This window comes from Elephas maximus, chromosome 6, assembly GCF_024166365.1.
Source record: "Elephas maximus indicus isolate mEleMax1 chromosome 6, mEleMax1 primary haplotype, whole genome shotgun sequence".
Classification (NCBI taxonomy): Eukaryota; Metazoa; Chordata; class Mammalia; order Proboscidea; family Elephantidae; genus Elephas; species Elephas maximus.
Window position 1 is genome coordinate 36,736,684 of NC_064824.1, and position 23,301 is coordinate 36,759,984.

General features: G+C 36.0%; 1 protein-coding gene across 1 annotated transcript in view; it reads right to left on the reverse strand.

Annotated features, from left to right (window-relative positions):
- LRP1B (LDL receptor related protein 1B) overlaps positions 1–23,301 on the reverse strand; it is a 1,748,032-nt gene that overhangs the window by 700,830 nt on the left and 1,023,901 nt on the right. The window contains exons 22-23 of the mRNA XM_049888441.1: positions 21,635–21,835; positions 14,738–14,983 (exon numbers count right to left, since the gene is read on the reverse strand). Coding sequence (XP_049744398.1) covers positions 14,738–14,983; positions 21,635–21,835 — 447 coding nt within the window. The remainder of the gene's footprint in view (positions 1–14,737; positions 14,984–21,634; positions 21,836–23,301) is intronic.

The window sequence follows — 23,301 nt, forward strand, 5'->3', positions numbered from 1 at the left end:
GCGACCCTATGATAGGTAGGTATATGTGTGTATGTATGTGTGCATGTTTAGGTGTATCTCTATGCATATGTACATACATGTATGTGTATACATGCATATATATTCATAAAGCACATAGTTGACACAGTAACTGATAATTCCTAGACTGAACCAAAAACTTGGCAGAAATTGTTAACTGGGTTTGAAGGCTTAGGACCATATTCTCATGGGACAACTCAGTCAGCTGGCATAATACAGCTCCTAAAGTCTATGTTCTACATCCTCGTTTGGTGAGTACTGTCTGAGGTCTTAAAAGCTTGAGAGCAGCCTTCTAAGATACAATTGTTGGTCTCTACTTGACCAGAGCAAAAGAGAAGGAAATCAAAGACTCGGAGATGAAACTCATCTACAGAACTAATAGTCTACACAAGCATGGTCTCATGTACCCTGAGACCAAAGAACTAAATGGTGCCTGGCTACCACTGCGCAAAATGTTCTGATCAGGGCCACGATGCATGCATCCTCACAGAATGGAAGAAAAACATACCACAGAACTCAAATTCCTAAAAAGTTCAGACTTACTGGACAGGATGAGACTAGACGACCCCCAAGACAATCATCCTGAGATGCCATTTAAACTTTGAACTGAAACTACTACCAGAGGTCACCTTGCAGCTAAGTGACATATTGGCTTATAAAATAAAGAATATCATCTGTGAATACCGTGCTCCTTTAAAAAATCGTCTATATGAGACCAATCAACATTTACTCCAAAGCAAGGATGAAGACAAGGCAGACAGGGAAACTAGAATACTGGAAACGGAATAACTAGAACAAAAACAATGAGAATGTTAACACATTGTGAAAAATGTAACCATTATCACTAAACAATTTGCATAGAAATTGTTAAATGGGAACGTAATTTGCTGTGTAAACTCTCACTGAAAACATAATATAATAATATTTTTAAAAAACTGGTTAGACCATACTATGACATATTATTCAGCCATATGATGAAATGAAGCCCTGACACATGCTATAACATGATTGACCCTTGAAAACATTGCACTAAACGAAAGGAGTCAGTCACAAAAGACCACAGATCGTATGGTTTCATTTATATGAGTTCTCCAGAATAGGCAAACATATCAATGTAGAAAATACTTTAGTGGTTTCCAGGGCCTGGGGTTTGTAGTGATGGAGAGCAACTGCTAATGAGTATAAGGTTTCTTTATGGGTGATTAAAACTTCTAAACTTAGTAGTAATAAATGCAGTACTCTGAATTTAAAAAAAAAAAAAAAAAAAACACCTGAATTGTACACTTTAAAAAGGTGGATTTTAGGAATTTGAACTGTATCTCAATCCTGATGCTATTTAAAAAAAAAAAAAATGTCTGGTTATAAGCGTGAAAGCTTATTAAGTGTAAAGACAAGTACAAATACCACTTTTAGTTCACTGCTAACAGTCCAGGTTCACATTGAATTGCATGCTTTTGCCTCATTTGAACTAATCAGTATAACAGTTCTCAACTCTGGAAACATTGCCTTCTACATAAAAAAAAGAAAATACAGCATGCTAACAATTTCATGCCTTTTCTTTTTCTTTCTTTTTTTTTTTTTCTGCTGTATATTTGTGCTAGTTGGGAAAAAAAAAAAAAGCTCTTTTAAAAAATTAGTGGGGTCCAACTGAGACTAGAGTGACCCCAGAGGTCATGGTCCCCAGACCTTCTGTTAGCCCAAAACAGGAACCATTCCCAAACCCAACTCTTCAGACAGGGCTTGGACTGGACTATAAGGTAGAAAATGATACTGGTGAGGAGTGAGCTTCTTGGATCAAGTCGACACATGAGGTTATGTGGGCAGCTCCTGTTTGGAGGGGAGATGAGAAGGCAGAGGAGGACAGGAGCTGGCTGAACGGGCACGGACATAGAGGAAGGAGAGGAGGAGAGCGCTGTCTCATTACAGGAGAGCAACTAGGAGTATACAGCAAGGTGTACATAAATTTTTGTATGAGAAACTAACTTGATTTGTAAACTTTCACTTAAAGCACAATAAAAATTTTAAAAAGTGGACTATTTCAACTCAAAGTTTTTAAAAAAATAAACCCCAAAAAATTAAAAAGAACAAATGCACCTACAGAAAAAAAGAGATTCTCAAGAAAACTCAAAGCCATCATATTTTTGTTATTTCCTATATATGTATGAAATATATATATGTATATAGGAGCCCTGGTGGCACAGTGATTAATGTGAAAGTTCAGCAATTTGAACCCACCAGCTGCTCCACGAGAGAAAGATGTGGCAGTTTGCTTCCTTAAAGATTTACTGCCTTGGAAAACCGATGGGGCAATTCTACTTTGTCCTACAGGGTTGCTAAGAGTTGGAATCAACTCGACAGCAACAAGTTTATTTATTTTTTTCATTTTAATAAAATAAATCTATTACAGAATTGATAAGATAGATGACTGATCAATATGATTGATACATTAATAGATGGATCAATAGATTGATAGCTGGATTGAACAAATGAACAAGAAGAATGAAAATAGGAAAAAAATTATGAATATAGAAAATATTTCAAAAATAGAATAAGATGAACATTTCTATATTGATTGCATTTGAAAATAGTTAAGATAATCCCTTATCTAGGGAAATATGGGTTACCAAAAATTGTTAAATCTGAACAGATTTATAACTATCATAAGCATTGATTCAGTAGTAACATTATACTCTCCTATCAAATTAAAAGAAAAATCCACAAGACTCAGACTGATATGTCAGTCCACAAACCACTTGTAACAAGTCCATAATGAGATCTGTGCAAAGACTGAAAGTAGTCAGAAATTCTTATAGCAGTGCAACATTGTCACAACTTCCACGTGCATAATCATTTTTCCAATAATTATTTATTTTATAACAACCGTTGTTCCTTAGGAAACCCTGGTGGCGTAGTAGTTAAGTGCTACGGATGCTAACCAAAGGGTCGGCAGTTCAAATCCACCAGGTGCTCCTTGGAAATTCTATGGGACAGTTCTACTCTGTCCTATAGGATCACTATGAGTCAGAATCGGCTCGACGGCACTGGGTTTAGTTTTTTTTTTTTTTTTTGGTTTATTGTTCCTTAACAGATGGGGAGGAACAACTCATCACCTACCACAGATAGTTTGAGAAGTGCAATTTTAGACAGCATAACTCCTCAACTTTCAAGGAACAGGTCCTTTTTATGTCATATTAACTGATGTAATAAAAGTTGCTGTTGTTAGGTGCTGTCCAGTCGGTTCTGACTCATAGCGACCCTATGCACAACAGAATGAAAACACTGTCTGGTCATGTGTCATTCTCACAATCATTGCTAAGTTTGAGCCCATTGTTGCAGCCACTGTGTCAATCCATCTCATTAAGGACCTTCCTCTTTTTTGCTGATGCTCTAATTTACCAAATGTGATGTCCTTCTCCAGGGACTGGTCCCTCCAAATAGCATGTCCACAGTATGTGAGATGAAGCCTCATCATCCTCACTTCTAAGGATTATTCTGGCTGTATATCTTCCAAGACAGATTTGTTCATTCTTCCGGAAGCCCATTCAATGTTCTTTGCCAACACTGTAATTCAAAGATGTCTATTTTTCTTCCATCTTCCTTACTCATTGTTCAACTTTCACATGGATATGAGGTGTTTGAAAATACCATGGCTTGGGTCAGGCACACCTTAGTCCTCAAAGTGACATCTTTGCTTTTTTAACACTTAAATGGGTCTTTTGCAGCAAATTTGCACAATGCAATATGTCATTCGATTTCTTGACCACTGCTTCCATGAATGTTGATTGTGGATCCAAGTAAAATGAAATCCTTCACAACTCCAATTTTTCTCCATTTATCATGATGTTGCTTATTGGTCCAGTTTGATGATTTTTGTGTTCTTTATGTTGAGGGGTAATCCATCCTGAAGGCTGTGGTCTTTGATCTTCATCAGTAAGTGTTTCAAGTCCTCTTCACTTTCAGCAAGCAAGGATGTGTCATCTGCATATCACAGGTTGTTAGTAAGTTTTCCTTCAAATCTGATGCCCTGTTCTTAATATAGTCCAGCTTCTTGGGTTATTTGCTCAGCATACAGATTGAATTAGTGTGGTGAAAAGATACAACCTGGACTCACACCCATCCAGACTTTAAATCATACAGTATGCCCTTGTTCTGTTCTAATGACTGCCTCTTAGTCTATGTACAGGTTCCTCATGAGCACGATTAAGAGTTCTGGAATTTCCATTCTTCATAATATTATACATAATTTGTTATGATTCACACAGTCAAATGCCTTTGGGTAGTCAATAAAACACAGGTACACGTCTTCCTGGTATTGTCTGCTTTCAGCCAAGATCTGTCTGTCATCAGCAATGGTATCCCTCATTTTAAGTCCTCTTCTGAACACAACTTGAATTTCTGGCAGTTCCCTGTTGATGTACTGCTACAATCTCTTTTGAATGATCTTCAACAAAGTTTTACTTGTGTGTGATATTAATGATATTGTACAATAATTTCCACCTTCTGTTGGATCACCTTTCTTTGGAATGGGCACAAATATGAATCTCTATCAGTAGATCGGCCAGGTAGCTGTCTTCCAAATTTCTTGGCATAAATGAGTGAGCACCTCCAGTGATGCATCTGAAACCTGTCTACCATGGGTGACCCTGCTGTTATTTGAAATACTGATGGCATCACTTCCAGCATTACAGCAACATGCAAGCCACTGTAGTACAACAAACTGAGAAAGGAGTGATGAGATCTAATTAATAGAAAAGAGGAAATCATCCTCAGCACCTTTTACAAGGTTATTATAACCTCCAAAAACTGGAAAAAAAATTGCAAGGAAGTGAAATTTTTGATCAGTTTCACATATAAGAATTTAGGGTGAAAAATTCTCAAGTAGTATTAGAAAAATATAGCAACATACAGACAATTTGTTAGCATAAGAAGAGTGCCCCCATAAAGAGGCAAAACTTGATTACATTATAAAAACTAATAATACTATTTACATCAATAACAGATTTGAGATTTAAAAAAATCAGATTATCCCCCAATAGATGCTGAAAAAAGCAACCTACAAACTGCTAGAATTTGGAAAAGTTTTTAGCTAGAATTTTAACATATTTATATCATATATCAATGAGAACAATTTGGAGGGTGCAATTGAAAAAAAAAAAACTCAAAATGGCAAAAAGATCTAAAAGGGTATCAAGGAATAATGTAAAATAGAATGTATAAAATGTTTTAAATTACACAGTTTTTGAAGGAATAAAAAAATACAGATAAAAGGGAAAATATTCTATGAGTTTTTTATTCTATGATTCCAACTCATATTTGCTATGAGTCGGAATCAACTCGATGGCAGTGGGTTTGGTTTGTTTTTTGAATTCTGTTTATAGATAAAATAAATATATCTACAACAATTATAATCCCCACAGAAATCTCAACAGTCTTTTGCTTGGTCCTTATTGGCTGACCCCAAAATTTAAAATGAACTGTGAAAGAGAAAAGATGTTTGGAACAGGAATAAGCAAGTGAGACAGCCAAATTCCGATATCAAAATTTATAATGCCTGATTTTATATCTTGCATTCTTATCAATATCTTCTATGAACAAGATCTTTTATAAAATGCGGTGTTATTTGTTTAGGGGACTCAAATAGACTGGTACAACACAAGAGGGCCAAGCTTATCTACATATGCATGAGAATTTGCTAAGTGACAGAACTGAAATTATACAGTGACAAAGAAAGAAATGACTAATCAGAATATTGTCCTGGGTTACAATATTGACTCTCCACTTGAAATATTCAATAACAATAAAAAAATTCAAATAGAAAAATTAAAATACTTTATATGGAAAAATACACCATTATAAAAAGTTAGTAATATATGGACGGTAATGGAGAGGAAACCCTGGTGGTGTAGTGGTTAAGTGCTACGGCTGCTAACCAAGAGGTCAGCAGTTCAGATACACTAGGCGCTCCTTGGAAACTCTATGGGGCAGTTCTACTCTGTCCTATAGGGTCGCTACAGGGTCGTTATGAGTTGGGCTGACTCCACGGCTGTGGGTTTGGTTTTGGTTTTGGTTTGGTAATGGAGAATTTTCAGGAAGTATGTAGAGATAGACAAAAAGGTGGCACAGGATGTTCATTACTTTTAGAAAGTGAGTTCAATAACGAATAACGAAATATCAATTTTTTTTCAAATATGGATTGTGAATACATTTTTTCCACAGAGTTTACAAATACATATTTTTTAAATTTCATGGTAAGATGAAAAATGATTAAAAACAAGCTTTTTGTCTGAACAAATGGCCTTGTGGTACAGTGAATTGTTTTTATATAGCCTTGGTCATGGTCTAACTCCCAAAATGAATAGCTGGGCTACAACCTTGCAAGGGATTGGTCAGTTTACTATGCAAATTGAGTGACTTGCAGTTCACCAAGGGGATTGGTCAGTTAGTGGCCCTGGTGGGAGGGCCATGCCCTGAAACTGACAAGGGTTTTCCTTACACAAGGGCCAATCACACAGAGGTTCAGGGGAAGCTCACTAACATCAAGAAGAGTGTGGAGTGGAGCAGTCCTTTGGACTGAAGAGGACTCCATATCCCTACCCTCAGTACCTCATAGACCAAGAAGAGAAAACTGTAACACTGAAGACGGCAAGAGATGGCACTGGTGGTTTTGCTGGGCCATGAAGTGAGACAGCTGCAGTGGCCATCTAGAGAGAGCAGAGCTCCTTTGGGCAGGAGGCTTGCCAGTAGAGCTAAAAGAGCTGTAACACTTGCCCATGCAGGGCACAGGCCTGAGTGTGCCCCATGCTGGGGTTGCCTCAGAGAATCCTGTGCATATGTTTCCCTACAGCAGGGCAGGAGGCTTGCCTGCAAAGCTAAGAGAGCTATAGTGCTTGTGCAGGGCAAAGAGGCCTGAGTATGGCCCATGCAGGGGCTACATGCTGTCCCCTCCCCATCATGGCGGCAAGAGAGCCTGGACAGCCCAGGTAGCATGGCGGGGACCGGTAGCAGAGGCCAGCGAGGCCCAACAGCAGAGCAGAGGCCTCCTGAACTGCACAAGTGTGGTGGTAGCCAGAGGCAGCAGTGACTTGAGGACAGCACCTGCCATCTGACTTGAACAGTGACATGAACACAGCCGTGGGCAGATTATACATTAGGCAAGGTAAGCATATCATTTTTGTGGTCAAACTCATGTGAAATTTTTAACTACAGATGATCTGATAAGCAAGGTAAGCACAATGTTTACCTTGCCTGTTGGATAATCCACCCCTGAACACAGTATCTAACCTGAACCACAGTGTGCGTGCCCAGTGACATCAGAATGGAATGGGTGATATGGACAAGCGTAAGCAGTTCTCCTTTGGAGAATCTATTTTTATTGCTTGCTGTTTGCTTTCTATAAATAATAATAATGACTTTCACTTTGCCAACACCGTGCAAGTGTCTTGTGCATCCTGCTCAATCACAGATGAATGTAGCACCCATGAGAAGACTGACACCAGTGGATCAACCTGCCTCATTCCTAGCATTCTGATGGCTGCCTGGAAGTTGGAGGCAATGCAGACAGACAGACATGTCCATACACACCTTTACATCAACTATTTTAAAAGAACTGCTAAAAGGCTTTTCAATTCTTTTGTTGTTGTTGCTGTTTATTAACTATAGTCAGGTCGTGTTCAGAAAACAGCTGTTTGATAAATACTTATTTGATAATGTTTGACTATGATAAACCAGTTTATCAAAGATAAAAGTGTAAATTTTCAAATTCTTTCACATTTCCACTCTGAATCTAGATAACTTATCCAAATGTCTCCACTTTTAAGATTTCTTCCATCTTTTTAAATTATTATTTCACCTTTGAGAGAGTAAAAAGGAATGACAAATCAAATACATCATATCATAAACTGGTAGAGAATCATAAAACCTGGATATTAGAATTCCAAATTCTACAGTGTTTTTTAATTTAATAATAATAATAAACCTGTGTAAAATATTTGGAAATAAAACACAATGAATAATTTTCTGGTTTGTCTCCATTGTTGACATAACTATATTAAATTCTTTTGGGGCAAACTTCATTTAGAATGAATATTAATAAAAGGTGAGGTAGCCATACATTTTTACAGTCTTCTAACAATTTTTCCATTATACTAACTCTTGTCTCATTAATGATTTAATTTAGCAATCCAAACCAACACAGCATGCTCTTAATATAGAAGTGGCTTGAATTTTTCTGCTTTAGCATATTATGAGAGATAGAATATGTACAAAACAAAAAGGGATATAATTTACATTTTTATAGTAATGAATATTACGTTTTTTAAATATAGTACGTCCACAAGTATCTTTTTGAAGACACTCAGAAGACTATGGTTTTCTATTTATAATTCTCCTTTCTTTGATATTCTTCTAATCTTGTGACAGGTTCCCATAATGACTTTTATGGGACAGAATATAAAGCAGTAGATGGCTTGCCTTAGAAAAGGAGGTCCTCTATCGTTCTCTCAGTGTAAATTGTTATTATAATTATACAACTAGCAATTCTATATGAGTAACTCCTGATTCTTTATCATATATATAATATCATCAAATAAAAAGTGATATTACAGTTACAGTCCTTTCTTTCCTGCTATTTCGAAGATTTTACTGCTCTTATATTTAAGGATTTATTTGAATTTCTCTGCCTTCATCATCAGATACATTTCCTTATACAGTAGAAACTTATGAAGTGGTAAATGGCCTGTCGTGTCTCTGGCTCAATAAATATTATTACCTCTTTTTCTCCGTTTACTCAGCTATAGCAATATTGGGAATGAATGATACTTAAATATTACTGAAGTGTGATGTACACGAAGAAGGAGCTGATAGAATCTATGGAATGGATGACAGGATGGGCTTTCAAGTATTATTCAAACTTAGGAATTTATAAGACTCTGTCATTCACAGTCCATCAATTTTTCTTGAACCCCAATTTTTCTGCATCTCTCAATTTTTGTTGTAGGCTGTCAAGTTGATTCAGACTCATAGCAACACTATAGGACAGAGTAGAACTGCCCCAAAAGGTTTCTTAGGCTGTAATATTTACAGGGGCAAATGACCAGTTCTTTTCTCTCATGGAGTAGCAGGTGAATTCAATTCTCCAACCTTCTGGTTAGCAGCTGAGTACTTAGCCATTGCCCCACCAGCGCTCCTTCTCCTCTTAATTACTTTCCTGAAAATCTGTGGAAATTTTTTCTCAAAAGCTCTGCTTTGTATTCCCGGTGTTTTTTTTTTTTTTTTGGTTTGTTTTGTTTAACTCATATATTCTTTTCATTAAAAAGAATGCAGCCCTGGTGGAGCAGTGGTTAAGAGCTTGGCTGCTAGCCAAAAGGTTGGCAGTTTGAACCCACCGGCCTCTCCTTGGAAACCCTATGAGGCAGCTCCATAGGGTGGCTATGAGTCAGAATCAACTTGACAGCAACAGGCTTTGTTTTGTTTTGTTTTGCTTTTCTCATTAATTGGTAGTAGGAATCTGAATTTGGTATGTATGTGAGAGAGAAAGAAAGAGACAGAGGGTGAGTCAGAGAAAGACAGAGAGATAGAAAATGAAGAAAGAGAGAGAGAGAGAAAAATAGATATAGAGAGAGAAACAGAGAAAGATGTAAGGAATTTAGCAAAAAATCTTTGCATTTTCAGGACATAGCCTAGCAACTTTTACTAAGATTGTATTTAGTAAATATTTGTGATTATATAGATGAATAGATGATTAATTATAAAAAATAAATAAATGAATATTTAGCCCCAAAGATATTAAGTGTGGGTGGATAATAATGATCATGGAAAGCAAAGGACAAAAGCAAAGCAAGGAGTGTGGGAAGCAAAAAAGATTGTTCAACCAAGTCACCTTGAATGAGATGAGTAAATCAGTGACTGAATGGGAGAAGATATTTGCAAAGTCTAAACCTTAGTCCGTACAATTAATCCCTATGATCAATAAGAAAAGGCAGCAATCTTAATGGAGAAAGTGTCAAAGAAAATACATGAACACAAAAGGCTAGCAATCATATGGAAAGATGATCAAATTCATTAGAAATCAGAAAAAATGTCAAACAATGATATATTACTCTACTCCTATCTATATACATAGACAGATAGATATAGTAAAAAAAAAAAAAAGAAAAACATGAGAAAGTTGAATAATTATAAGAGTTGGTAAGGATGTGGGAACGTGGGAAGCATACTGCTGGTGCACATGTAAGGTGTCGAACCATTCTGAAGAGCTACTGGTTCTACTTAGTTATAATAAATATGTTGTCATTGTTAGTTGCCATGGAGTTGATTTTGACTTTTAGTGACCATATGTGTGCAGAGTAGAATTGCTCCACAGGTTTTTCAAGGCTTTAGGAGGCAGATTGCCAGGGCTGTCTTCCAAGGCACTTCTGGGTGGGTTTGAATAGCCAATCTTTCAGCTAGTAGTCAAGTGTTTAACTATTTGTGTCATCCAAGGACTTCTAATAATTATAGGCACATTCTATGATTATTAATTTTGGTACCAAAAATATTTTCATGCAGATATTTAAGAACACAGGTAAATGTATGCCCATGGCAGCCTTAAGTGTGCAGAGAATTGGAGGCAACCTGAGTGGACTTACATAGTAGACTGCATAGGCAAACATAATGTGTGCATACCATGTGTTACTGTATACTGGTGAGTTGCAAAAGATCAGTTGTACACATAGCACAGATCATAACAACATAATGTTGAGTGAAAAAAAGCAAGTAGCAGACTAAAACATTAATGACAATCCCATTTATATGAATTAAAGATATATATATATATACATAAAACAGAAATGCATATATATTAAAATAAAGGGTACATGTCAAAAGACATACATAAAAGCATTAGAATGGTTTCTTCTGGAACCAGAGGTGAGGAAGAGGAGTGGGCTCTAGGGACAAAAGTAAAGAAAGTAAGAGAGAGCAAGGGAGGAAGTGAGGGGAGAGGGGAGGGAGAGAAAGAAGGAAACAAGGATTTTATACATAATACTAGAGCCTTGGTGGCAGAGTGGTTAAATGTTCAGATACTAAGCAAAAGGTTGGCAGTTCAAATCCACCATCTGCTCCTTGGAAACCCTATAGAGCAGTTTTACTCTATCCTACAGGCGATGGCACTAGTTTTTTGTTTTTTTTTTTATAGGGTCACTATATGTTGGAATTAACTCGATAGCAATGGGAGAGTGATAATGCTATGCCAGGAAGTGAGGAATGTAATAAACTGAACCTTCTGTGTGTGATGATCAAAAGACGAGTGAGTGAGTGAGAGAAAGAGAGGAAAAAAGGAACAGAGGCAATAAATATAAGATTAATTGAAGAGAAGGAAAAGGATCTATTATGGATTGAACTGTATCCTCCAAAAATATATGTTGAAACCCTAAACCTTGCTCATGTGAATGCGATCCTGTTTGGAAATAGGGTTTGTCTTTTGTTATGTTAATAAAGTCATATCAGAGTAGGGTGATTCCTAAACCTAATCTCTTTGGATTGGTATCTTCAACAGGGGATACAGACATAGAGAGACAGACACACAGGGGGAGATGCCATGTGATAACAGAGGCAGATGCATCTATAAGCAGCAAAGGAACACCAAGGATTGCTGGCAGCCACCAGAAGCTAGGAGGGGGTCCCACAGAAGCATCAACATTGCTGAGATGCTAATTTGAACTTTGAATCTCTAGAACTGTCAGAGAATACATTTCTGTTCTTTAAAGACACCTACTTGTGGTATTTTTTGTTATGGCAGAACTAAGTAACTAAGGCAGGCACCAACCACATAAAACAGAGAAAGTTTTTGCATTCAACAAGCATATGCTAAGTAATTTATATGTGTTTCAATTTAGGTATTACAAAATAATTTGATTCAATATCAGCTTTCAAGAAAGTTTGGGTACAAGTGGTAACAGAAGTGAGCTCATCAAATAAAGACTGTTCAAAGACATCATGGGAGCATGGGGCACACAGCACAGATGATGCCACGTGAAAGCTCCTGACTTGGAATCAGGAGGAATGAAGTTCAAAGGTTGCTCTAACAGCTCTTAGCCTGGAGGTCCTGGGCAAGTGAAGTAAACTTTCTGGGTCTCAGTTTCTGTAAGTATAAAATGAGAGCATTAATAATATCTAATTGGTTTCTCGTGAGTAATAAATAAATTACCTATCAAATTTTAGGTGCTTGATAAATGGTAGGAAACCCTAGTGGCGTAGTGGTTAAGTGCTACAGCTGCTAACCAAGAGGTCAGCAGTTCAAATCTGCCAGGCGCTCCTTGGAAACTCTGAGGGGCAGTTCTACCCTGTTCTATAGGGTTGCTGTGAGTCAGAATCGACTTGACGGCAGTGGGAGGGTTTTTGATAAATGGTAGTTATTAGTAACATTATCATAATTAAACTGAAGAAATGATTCATAGAGGAGAGAGTTTAAAAAAGAGAAAGATTTTAAAGGGAGAAAGGTGATTAATAAATTATGAATTAAAGAGAAAACACGGAAGTAACTGAAAAAATAGTGTTGAGATATATAAGAAGAGTGAGATTTATAAGACATGTTAAATAAAAAATAAAGATCATTGAAGTAGTATTTATGGAAGTTCTTTTTTTCTTTTTTTTAAACTAGTAAGATGGTAAGAATGAACTTAGAGAAAATAAAATGAGTCCAAAAAATCAGAAAAAGTTGGATTGTAAAGAATTTATTCTAATGTTGAATTATTGCAATGTCAAATATAAGTTGTTTTTAATTCTCCTGGAGTATAAAACCACTCTAAACAAGTCAATCATTTTGTCATCCGTATTCACAAAACAGATATAAAACCAAATTCTCATGTAAAATATGACTGTAAATATGTATAAGGTCAAAATTTGATCCGTTGTTTCTCTACTCCAAACATGTATATGAATAAAATGACTGTTATCATCAAAACAAATGGTAATTTTTTCAGCTTCTCAGGACAGTTTGCTGTATGTGAGGCTCTTGGAGAAGAAAAAAAGGAACACATATTTGCTGAATTTATGTCTTTAAGACTCAAATTTTAATAGCCAGGAAACACACACACACACACACAAATAGCTGCAAAACAAAAAGCAATTAATAATGATAATAATTTAATATTGTCTGCAAAAATATACTACTCATTGACTGCACATAATTTTCCCAGACTGTACTGGGTATTATGTAAAATACAAAAGAAAATCTAAAACTTGGTTTCTGACTTCATGATGCATATTATTTCCTTGGAGAGATAAGGAATAAAGGAAGAAGATAGATATGAATAAAAGCAGCAAATTAAAATATGAACACATACTGTCATGAACCATATATCTAGACATAAAAAAAAAGGAGAAATAAATGCAGAACAAGCATATTTGGAAGAAGACCTCATGAAAGAAGAAAGATTTGAGGCAGGTCTTACAGAATATTTAGAGGTGAAGAAGGAAAAGTGTAGTCTAAGTAGAAGAAACAAAATGAACAAAGGTTTAGGAAGTAGGGCCTCTTAGCAGTCTGATGAAGCCAGTGGATGACTTCTCATGAAGTTATCAAAAGCATCATAAAAAACAGTAAAAAAAAAAAAAAAAAAGTTAAGAAACAGTATACATAAGTTTACAAAAAAGAAAATCAAATACATTGAAATTCAGTTACAAAAAAAGAACAGTTGGATGTGGTAAAATATGTGTTTCTTAATGGATTAGATAACAAGGACTACCATTGTGCCTAATGACTCTCATTTTTGAAATGGCAATGAATGTAAGTGATGCTGTGAGATATCTACAACAAATTTAATGTGATATAAATACAGTGTTCTATTGGAAACAAAGTCATGTTGCTAATAGCTTCTGTGGTGTGTGGCCTGTGTTCATGATTGAAAGATATGCTAAGTTTCAGTTAGAGGTTAAAGAAAACAGTGGTGTGATATTTTCCCAAAAGAGTTCACAGACTCCTTCAATTCTATCCCTGGACCTCTAAGAACCTGCAGAAGACAATAGGAAGTCATCATTCATTAAGCACCTAATGAGTGGGAGACACAGTAACAGGTGTTTCACGTTACTCTACAACATGCTAAAAAGGAAACATTGTTATAATAGACATCGCTGTTTAACAGAAGAGAACACTGAAGCTCAAGAATTTTTATGTAACCAGTCTAGGGTTTTACACCTAATTCATTCCAGAGGCAGGATTAGACTTTAAATCTGTCAGACTACAAAACTCTTATTTGTTTTTCCCACTGTCCAATACCACCTAAGAGAATCAGCAGAATTTTTTTTTTTTTTAAGCAGTTAGAAAATGTGGAAAATGTGTTGAATCAGTTCAAGGCATTTTCTAGAGTATTGGAAATAACGATTGGAAGTCTGGGGGCAGGGCCAGACTTTGGAGAGTTCCAAAAATTACGCAAAGAGAAACAAAGTAGATGCTTTATAGCATACAAAAATAAACCATGGAGAAGTGTGCTGATGAGAACATGTGTAAGGGGGAAAAAAAAAAATCTGATGACAGCAACCTGAAGGATGGCGATGGTAAGGACTGTTGCAATCTTTACTCTCCAAAAGATTTTGGAGTATGCCTAAAATGACATATCATAGTTAAACCTCTTGTCTAAAATCAGGTGAATACTTTCATACATTTCCTGAAAGTGCTTTTGTATTATTTTTTTTTTCTTGATGATCTATTCTTAAATAGAACAAGACACTCAACACATCTACTTACCAACGTTTGTGCAACTTTCACCATCCACGTCCAGCTTCCACCCTTCGTAACACGAACACTTGACTGTGTGTTTGTGCTGCTCACACACTTGACTGCACTTGAGATGGCTGCTACAGTAATCCATGATCTCACAGGTTTTATTGTCTGTCTTAAGTTGAAGTCCTTCAGGGCACGAACATACAATGCCACCTCCAGGAACAACTGAGCACTGGTTGCTGCAGCCTCCGTTGTTCAGGGAACATTCATCTATAAAAGAAGAGGTTGCATGTCATACTCAATGATTTTCCTCAGTTAAACCCTGATCACTGAGCTCACTTCTCTAAGCCTTAAATTAGAGCCAAGATATTATAAATGAATATTAGGAAGTTATCTTTGGAACAATGCTTCCCAGGGGTTAAGTGGGGATGATGAAAAAATATTTGTGTAAGGAATTATTTCCTCTAATAGGAGTTAAGAGTTGGGTAGCACTTATGGTTAAGTGCTCAAATACTAACTGAAAGGTTGGTGGGTCTGAACCACCCAGAGATGCCTAGGAAGAGAGTCCTGGTGATCTGTTTCTGTAAGGTCACAGCCTTGAAATTCCTATGGAGCAGTTCTAATCTACACAGGTAGGGTCCCCATGAGTTGGAATTGACTCCACAGCAATGGGTTTATTTATTTATTTATTTGTTTCGGTTTATAATAGAAGTTAGGAATGGAAGATTTTTATTAAACCTTGGAGTATGCTTGGCTTTACTCCATAGAGATAAAATGAGGTCACTCTTTCTACTGTGAAAGAAAAGATTATGCTGAGCTTTTTAGCAGTTAGCAGTTACCAGGCACAGCAGTCTTCCAAAAGCTATGCGTTCACATCGATGATTTAAATATTGGAGTTATTTCAGTGCTTATAAATAAACAACTATATACATGGATATATACATAATGTGTATATATTTTTTCTATATCCAAAGTATAATCTACAGTGATAATAGAGAACTGATTTGTTTGCCCTTTATTGGATGCAGCCAATTATGTTTTAAATTGGGTAAGTTTGTGTTGTTAGGTGCCACTGAGTCAGTTCTGGCTCACAGTGACCCTATGTATGACAGAATGAAACCCTGCCCAGTCTTGCACCATCTTCACAATCACTGTTAGGCTTGAGCCCATTGTTGCAGCCACTGTGTCATTAGACCTTGTATGTTGGTTATTCGGATTTACTCAGTGAGGTCATGGAAACATAACAAAAAGTATATTAAAAAAGAAAAATGACCTGATATTTTGGCTGAAATAAAGAGCACCTAGTATTGACTGCATGAATAATGTGATTGGTTTATGCAGAAAGGGATCCTTCATTCATAACACTTCTCATAATTTATATTACACTTTCAGTATATATATATTCATCATTCTACTCCATCACCAGAAGGTAGGCTCCAGGAGAGCATAGGTAAGTAACATTTGCTCTCTTTACCAGTACACATGCTACAGCTAGCACAGGGGCTATCAAAGAGTAAAGAGTGAAACATGTATGTTGAATATGAAAAGCGTAGTTGTTCAAAAGCACCCAAAACCACCAAACCCACTGCTGTCAACTTGATTTTGACTCATAGTGACCCTATAGGACAGAGTAGAACGGCTCCATAGGGTTTCCAAAGCTGTAAATCTTTACTTAAGCAAACTGCCACATCTTTCTCCCTCAGAGTGGCTGGTGGGTTCAAACCACTGGCTTTTTGGTTAGGAGCTGAGCGCTTTAACCGCTTTGCCACCAAGGCTCCTCCAAAAGCACAACTCCCCCAAAATTGTGCCAGGGCTTATTCACTAGGAGAAAATTCAAAATGACATACTTGTGCCCTTGAAGAAAATAGCAGATAGCTTTTATTTTTCTTTGCAACAACCCCGTTACTTATTAGTATATACTACTTTGTTGTTGTTGTTAGTTGCCTTCAAGTTCACTCTGACTCATGATGACCTTTGGTATAACTCCTGAGCCATCTATCTTCATGATCACTGGTATGCAATGTGCTATGAAGTACACAGTAAAAAGGCCAAAAAAAATCTTTAAGTCTTTCTTTGCTTTAAAAATCTTTTTGAGTGGCTTTCAAAGATTGTCTAATTGTGTGTCTTCTGAGACATGCTAAAGAAGACTGTTATCCAATAGTTCGTACGTTGTAGTAATATTTACTTATGTACCTTCAATAGTTCTTTCATCTATGGAAATTTATCCAGTTCAAAAATCAGGTTGAAATGTAAGGCTTTAAAAACTCTACAGTTTTTAAACTTGTATCTGGGTCAGTTATTCTCCATATTATGTGTCACCATCAAAGAAGTTACAGTAATAAGAAAAGGAAAATGATTACGTTAACTATTTTCTTCAAGAATTTAGTTCAATTTGGTATTATTTTAGAACAAAAATAATAGATTCATCTCTTGGTTCCTTTAATCATAACCATTTCAAAACAGCAGTCATTTCAAAGTATTTACCCCATTTTACTTCAATTGACATTCTTTTTCAAGAGAATTACTGTAAAGAAATGTCAGCCTGCCCAGCAGGTGAATAAAAAAGTTTACAACGCTCTTAGCTTATTTCAAATATGACTGTTCTCTCAGGATTGAAAGTGTCTCTTTCTGATACTGTTTGTAGAAATAAAATCATAGATTTTAGGATAAGTAAATGCATTTTGAAATCTAAAGTTGAATATGTATATTTAATGTCAATATTTGCATATCCACTGCCTTGCAGTCCATTCCAACTCATAGTGACCCCCGCAGGGTTTCCAAGGCTGAAAATCTTTGTGGAAGCAGACAGCTACATCTTTCTCTCATGGAGTCACTGGTGGTTTCAAACTGCCCACTTTTCAGCTAGTAGTCAAGCACTTTAACCACTACTCCATCAGGGTTCCTAACGTGTGCATAGCTAGTGTCTTAAAATTTCTTCCTTAACGCTTAACTGCCGTAAGGTCAACAGTTACCATTTCTTGAATGATTCAAGTCTCTTCTCATTTCTTTCTCAAATTCCTATCTCCTTCCTCTTTTACACTATTTTAAAACCCCCCTAGAAAAACGGACTTTTCATTAGGATTTGGAGATTAGATTTTTGTTGTTGTTAGGTGCTCACCACAAGGTTTTGACTCACAATGACACTATGTACAAGAGAACAAAACACTGCCCAGTCCCACGACATCCTCACAATCATTGCTATGCTTGAGCCCATTGTTGCAGCCACTGAGTCAATCCGTCTTGTTGAGGGTCTTCCTCTTTTTTGCTGACCCTCTACTTTAGCAAGTATGATGTCCTTCTCCAGGGAAAGGTCCAGCCTGTTAGCATGTCCAAAGTAAGTGAGATGAAGTCTTGTTATCCTTGCTTCTAAGGAGCATTCCAGCTGTACTTCTTCCAAGACAGACTTGTTCATTCTTCTGTCAGTCCATGGTATATTCAATATTCTTCTTCAACACCATAAAGGCATCATTTCTTCTTCAGTCTACCTTATTGATTGTCCAGTTTTCTCATGCATATGAAGCAAAAATACTTTAACCCTCAAAGTGACTTCTTTGCTCTTCATCACTTTAAAGAGATCTTTTGCAGCAGAATTGCTCAATGCAATGAGCCATTTGATTTCCTGACCACAGTTCCCATGGGCATTGACTGTAATCCAAGTAAAATGAAATCCTGGACAACTTCAAGCTTTTCTCTGTTTATCATGATGTGCCTTATTGGTCCAGTTGTGAGGATTTTTGTTTTCTTTATGTTGAGGTGTAATCCATATTGAATCCATATCAAATGCTGTAGGTTGTTAATGAATGAATCTCCCTCCAATCTTGATGCTCTGTTCTTCTTCATATAATCCAGTTTCTCAGATTATTTGCTTAGCATACAGGTTGAATAAATATGGTGAAAGGATACAACCCTAACGCTCACCTTTCCTGACTTTAAACCCCTTGTTCTGTTTGAATGACTATCTCCTGGTCTATGTATAGGTCCTTTGTGAGCACAATTAAGTGTTCTAGGATTCCCATTCTTCACAGTGTTATCCATAATTTATCATGATCCACATAGTCAAATGCCTTTGCATAGTCCATAAAACACAGGGAAACACCTTTCCAGTATTCTCTGCTTTCAGCCAAGATCCCTCTGATGTCAGCAATGATACCTCTCATTCCTTGTCCTCTTCTGAATCCAGTTTGAACTTCTGGCAGTTCCCTGTTGATGTACTGCTGCAACTGCTTTTGAATGATCTTCAGCAAAATTTAACTTGTGTGTGATATAATTGATATTATTCGATAATTTCTGCATTTGATTGAATCACCTTTCTTTGGAATAGGCACAAATATAGATTTCTTCAGTCAGTTGGCCAGGCAGCTATCTTCAAATTTCTTGACATAAACGAATAAGCACTTTTAGCAATGCATATCTTTGTTGAAACATCTCAATTGGTATTCTGTCAATTCCTGGAGACTTGGTTTTCACCAATGCCTTCAGTGCAGCTTGAACTTCTTCCTTTGGTACCTTCATTTTTGATCATACACTACCTCCTGAAATGGTTGAACATTGACCAGTTCTTTTTGGTACAGTGACTCTGTGTATTCCTTCCATCTTCTCTTGATGTTTTCTGCTTCGTTCAATATTTTCCCCGCAGAATCCCTCAATATTACAACTCAGTGCTTGAATTTTTTCTTCAGTTCTTTCAGCTTGAGAAATGTCAAATGTGTTCTTCTCTTTTGGTTTTCTAACTCCTGGTCTTTGCAGATTTCATTATAATACCTTAGTTTGCCTTCTTGAGCCACCCTTTGAAATCTTCTGTTCAGCTCTTTTACTTCATCTCTTCTTTCTTTTGCTTTAGATACTCTACATTCAAAAGCCAGTTTCAGAGTCTCTTCTGACATTAATTTTGGTCTCTTCTTTCTTTCCTATCCTTTTAATGGTCTTTTGTTTTCTTCTATCTTTCCTCTTGGGGTCTCCTTTTCCTTACATACATTGCATGAAACCATATAAGGCAATTAAATCACTTGACCAGTATTTGTTTTTAATTTGCGTTGTTCTTCCTCTCCTTCAGCTTCACCTCATGAAGAGTGAACTGAAGCAGACTTCATAAGTTCAATATGCCACAGTGCAGCAATCAAGATAAAAATGTCTTTTTATTTTCCCTGGTATTTCCACACCCAGCTCCCCTGTAACCACTTCCAATCACTGTAGTTCTTTGAAATGTATAAGCAAAGATCCTTAGCTTATGGCTATAGTGGCTAGATAAATGAGAAGTATTTTTCTCCTTTGAAGTAGATTAAAAATAAATAAATAAATTTAGAAGGAATCCCTTCTTTCCTCTTTTATTTTCCCAATTTGGAGAATGGAGGATAGGAAAACAAAGCTGTGTTTTCTTCTCATTTTCTTTTGTGGTTGTATACTCTTTTCTTTGCCTTTTATTTATGTCATTTAACTTGAGAGTGTGTGAAAAGGTGAAAATGAACTAATATCTTTCAATACCTATAATAAAAACATCATTAGTAACACGATTATCTGAAAGATATGATCATCTCCATTTTAGTTATGAAGAGACTACCACTCCGAAAGTCATCTGCCTTTGTGACTTAATTAAAGTAATTAATGAATAGATTTCTCATCTGTTAAAATTTAGACTATTTCCAGAACGATACAGTTCCGTCTTACGAGTATTAATATATTGTTTCTTTTAAATTGCTCTTTCAACCTTCACGTGCAAACCTCACAGCTTTAACGCAAGAGATATTTCCATCCACCAACTACTCTATCAGGGAGAATAAGCTGGGAGAAAAGAAAGTGAATACAGAAAAATGAAGTCTGTCATCTTTTATTTGTAATTTTTTTTCAGTTTTATTTATTTATTTTTGTCTGACTGTGATTGCTTAAAAATTAGCATCACTGAATGAAAACTGTTACATGTACTCTTACAAGGCTATTTTATAGAACCATAGACTCTTTGGAAGAACAGACATTTTATTGTATAAATTGAAAAATAATAATATTAACAGGCCTTTTTTGTAATGCTCAGTATGCTATTAATACTCAATTGATAACAAAACATTATAACTTCAGACTAAATTTAGTTGTTTTTCCTAGTTTCAATCAGGCAGTTACATCATTTCCTAAAGCTATTTTCTCTTAACCTCAAGTCATCTCATTATTGTTCTTATCATTCTGTTAGCTCTTCTTTGTTACTCTATTGATGTCACCTTCAGTATTACCTATAAAACATACTTTTTAAATGTCCTTGCTAAATCTCTGATCTCCCCACAGAGAAGCAAATGAATTTTCTTTTATATGTGCTCATTGGCATAAGGAGATAGCTAGCAAAAAGTGAATTCAAAGCTCAAAAATCTATCAGATTGAAATCATCATTTTAACTACATAAAGCGCACTAAAGAAAGATGAAGTATGAGGACCAAAAAACCGAGGGGAAGATGACATAAAACTGGGCAATATTCAACTTGTTTTATTATCCAGTCTCCTCTTTCCTCTTCCAAAAAACAGCTTCTATTATAATCAATAGAAAGAATGTCAAAAGCCATAGGGTAGTAGTCAACTCCACTTCACAGATCAGTAATAAAAAAGATTCCCCTGTTACGAATGACTCACTGACAAAATATGAGTTAAATCATGGGAACAGAAATAACTATCCAGAGATGTAAACAATGAGCATAGTTATGCAATGGTTACATTAGTTGGATGCGGACTAGTGTTTTCTGATTTATTTTCAGACATATCTAATTACATTTAAAACTTTTTGTATAGATTTACAGTACATAAAAATGTAGATAGGCCTGAATGGCAAATGTTATATTGAAGGGGAACAAATGAGAGGAATGATCGCTACTGAAGTAAGTGTCAGCACGTGGAGTAAAGGGTTCTAGTTCCGTGGAGAAGACAATGCAGTGAAATATGCATTACCACAGAGATCGCCTTCATCAGACCCATCAGGACAATCCCTTCTTCCATTGCAGAGTTTCTCTGGCTGCAGGCACACCGACGTGTCATTTGCGCAAGGGTACTTGGGTGGGCCACACAAGAAACTCTCACAGTCATCTTCATCTGATTGATCTTCACAATCAATATCTCCATCACATACCCATGCTTTGTTGATGCATCTCCCTTAAGAAAGCAGAAAGAGTAAGCATTTGATTTTTGTAATTAAGTCTCTGTAAGAATGGGTGGCCATTACTGTCTTCAGTCAGAGAAAAACTGCTTGCCATCAGCAAGAAATCTATTTGCTGATAGTTTGACAGTTTGTTTTCACGACAGTATTTGAATAGTTCTTGCCCTGGTTGTTAACGTGCTCTCAGTGTTACTGCCTTGATATTTTCTTTAGTTTCAAGTTTTTGCCCTGTTCCATTAAAAAAAAAAAAAAAAGGTCTGTGATTAATTAAAAGTTTAATTGCAATACTTTTAGTAGCGAACTTTCAGGATACATTTTATGTGTCAGTGCCTTTCTGAGCCCTTAATTTAGGAAAATGCTTTATTTTAGCAGAAGTTGTCCTTCTAGTCACATCTACAACCTCAGTCTCTCAACCCTTCACACCAGACATACCCTCTCATAAGAGAATATCTTACACAATACATTGGTCAAGAATAGGGAATTATGATTAAAATTGCATGCTGTTAAATGTTTCGGTAGCTAACATATGCACAGACTGAATTGATAGAAATAAGGTTTTCTTTATTACCTTTGAAAGAAAAGAAAGATTATTGTTTAGCCAGAATGTTACAAAAGTAACAGAGAAATGCATAGTGAACCATAGTCATTGTTGCCTATGTAAACATTCTTTTCACTGCAAATTATTTCTTTCTAGATTGTTTGCATTTTTTGTCTAATCACCCTCTTTTCTGGATTATACAATGTAAAAGTGTACAGTGAATAAAAAATGTAACTAAAGATATTGGCTACTGGCTGACTACATATCAATGTTTCACAAAATGAGTGGGGCAAATAAAAGGGAAATGTAAAATATTAGATTGCATATGCCAAAGAGTCATTACATATTTAAATATTGTCTCATTTTACAGGGGCTAGTAATTTTTAAATAACTAAAATATTTGTGAAAAGGTGTTTGCTTTATAGAAATATATTAATAAATCAGTTGAGAAAAAAAATGAAGCTAAATGCTGAAGTTAATAAAAATACATTTGATGATCCAAAAACACCAAACCTGCTGTCATAGAGTTGATTCTGGCTATAGTGACCTTGTAGGACAGGGAAGAGCTGCCTCATAGGATTTTCAAGGAGTAGCTGGTAGATTCGAACTGCTGACCTTTTGGTTAGCAGCCAAGCTCTTAACTACCATGCCATGAGGGCTCCACAGTTGATGATATTCAACATTAATTATTGATAAAAGGACTTATAAAGTAAGAATTGATGGATGTTTACTAATACATTAAATACAGTTGGAGAAACACTATAAACTTTTGTCTTAAAAAAACAACAAAATTATTTAATATATTTTTTGAAATACTATATAATACAATTAGATAAGAGAAAAAGTGAGATGTAAAATTTAAAAAACAGAGGAAGTAAATGTGTCATTATATATGGCTACTGAAATTACATAATTAGGAAATTA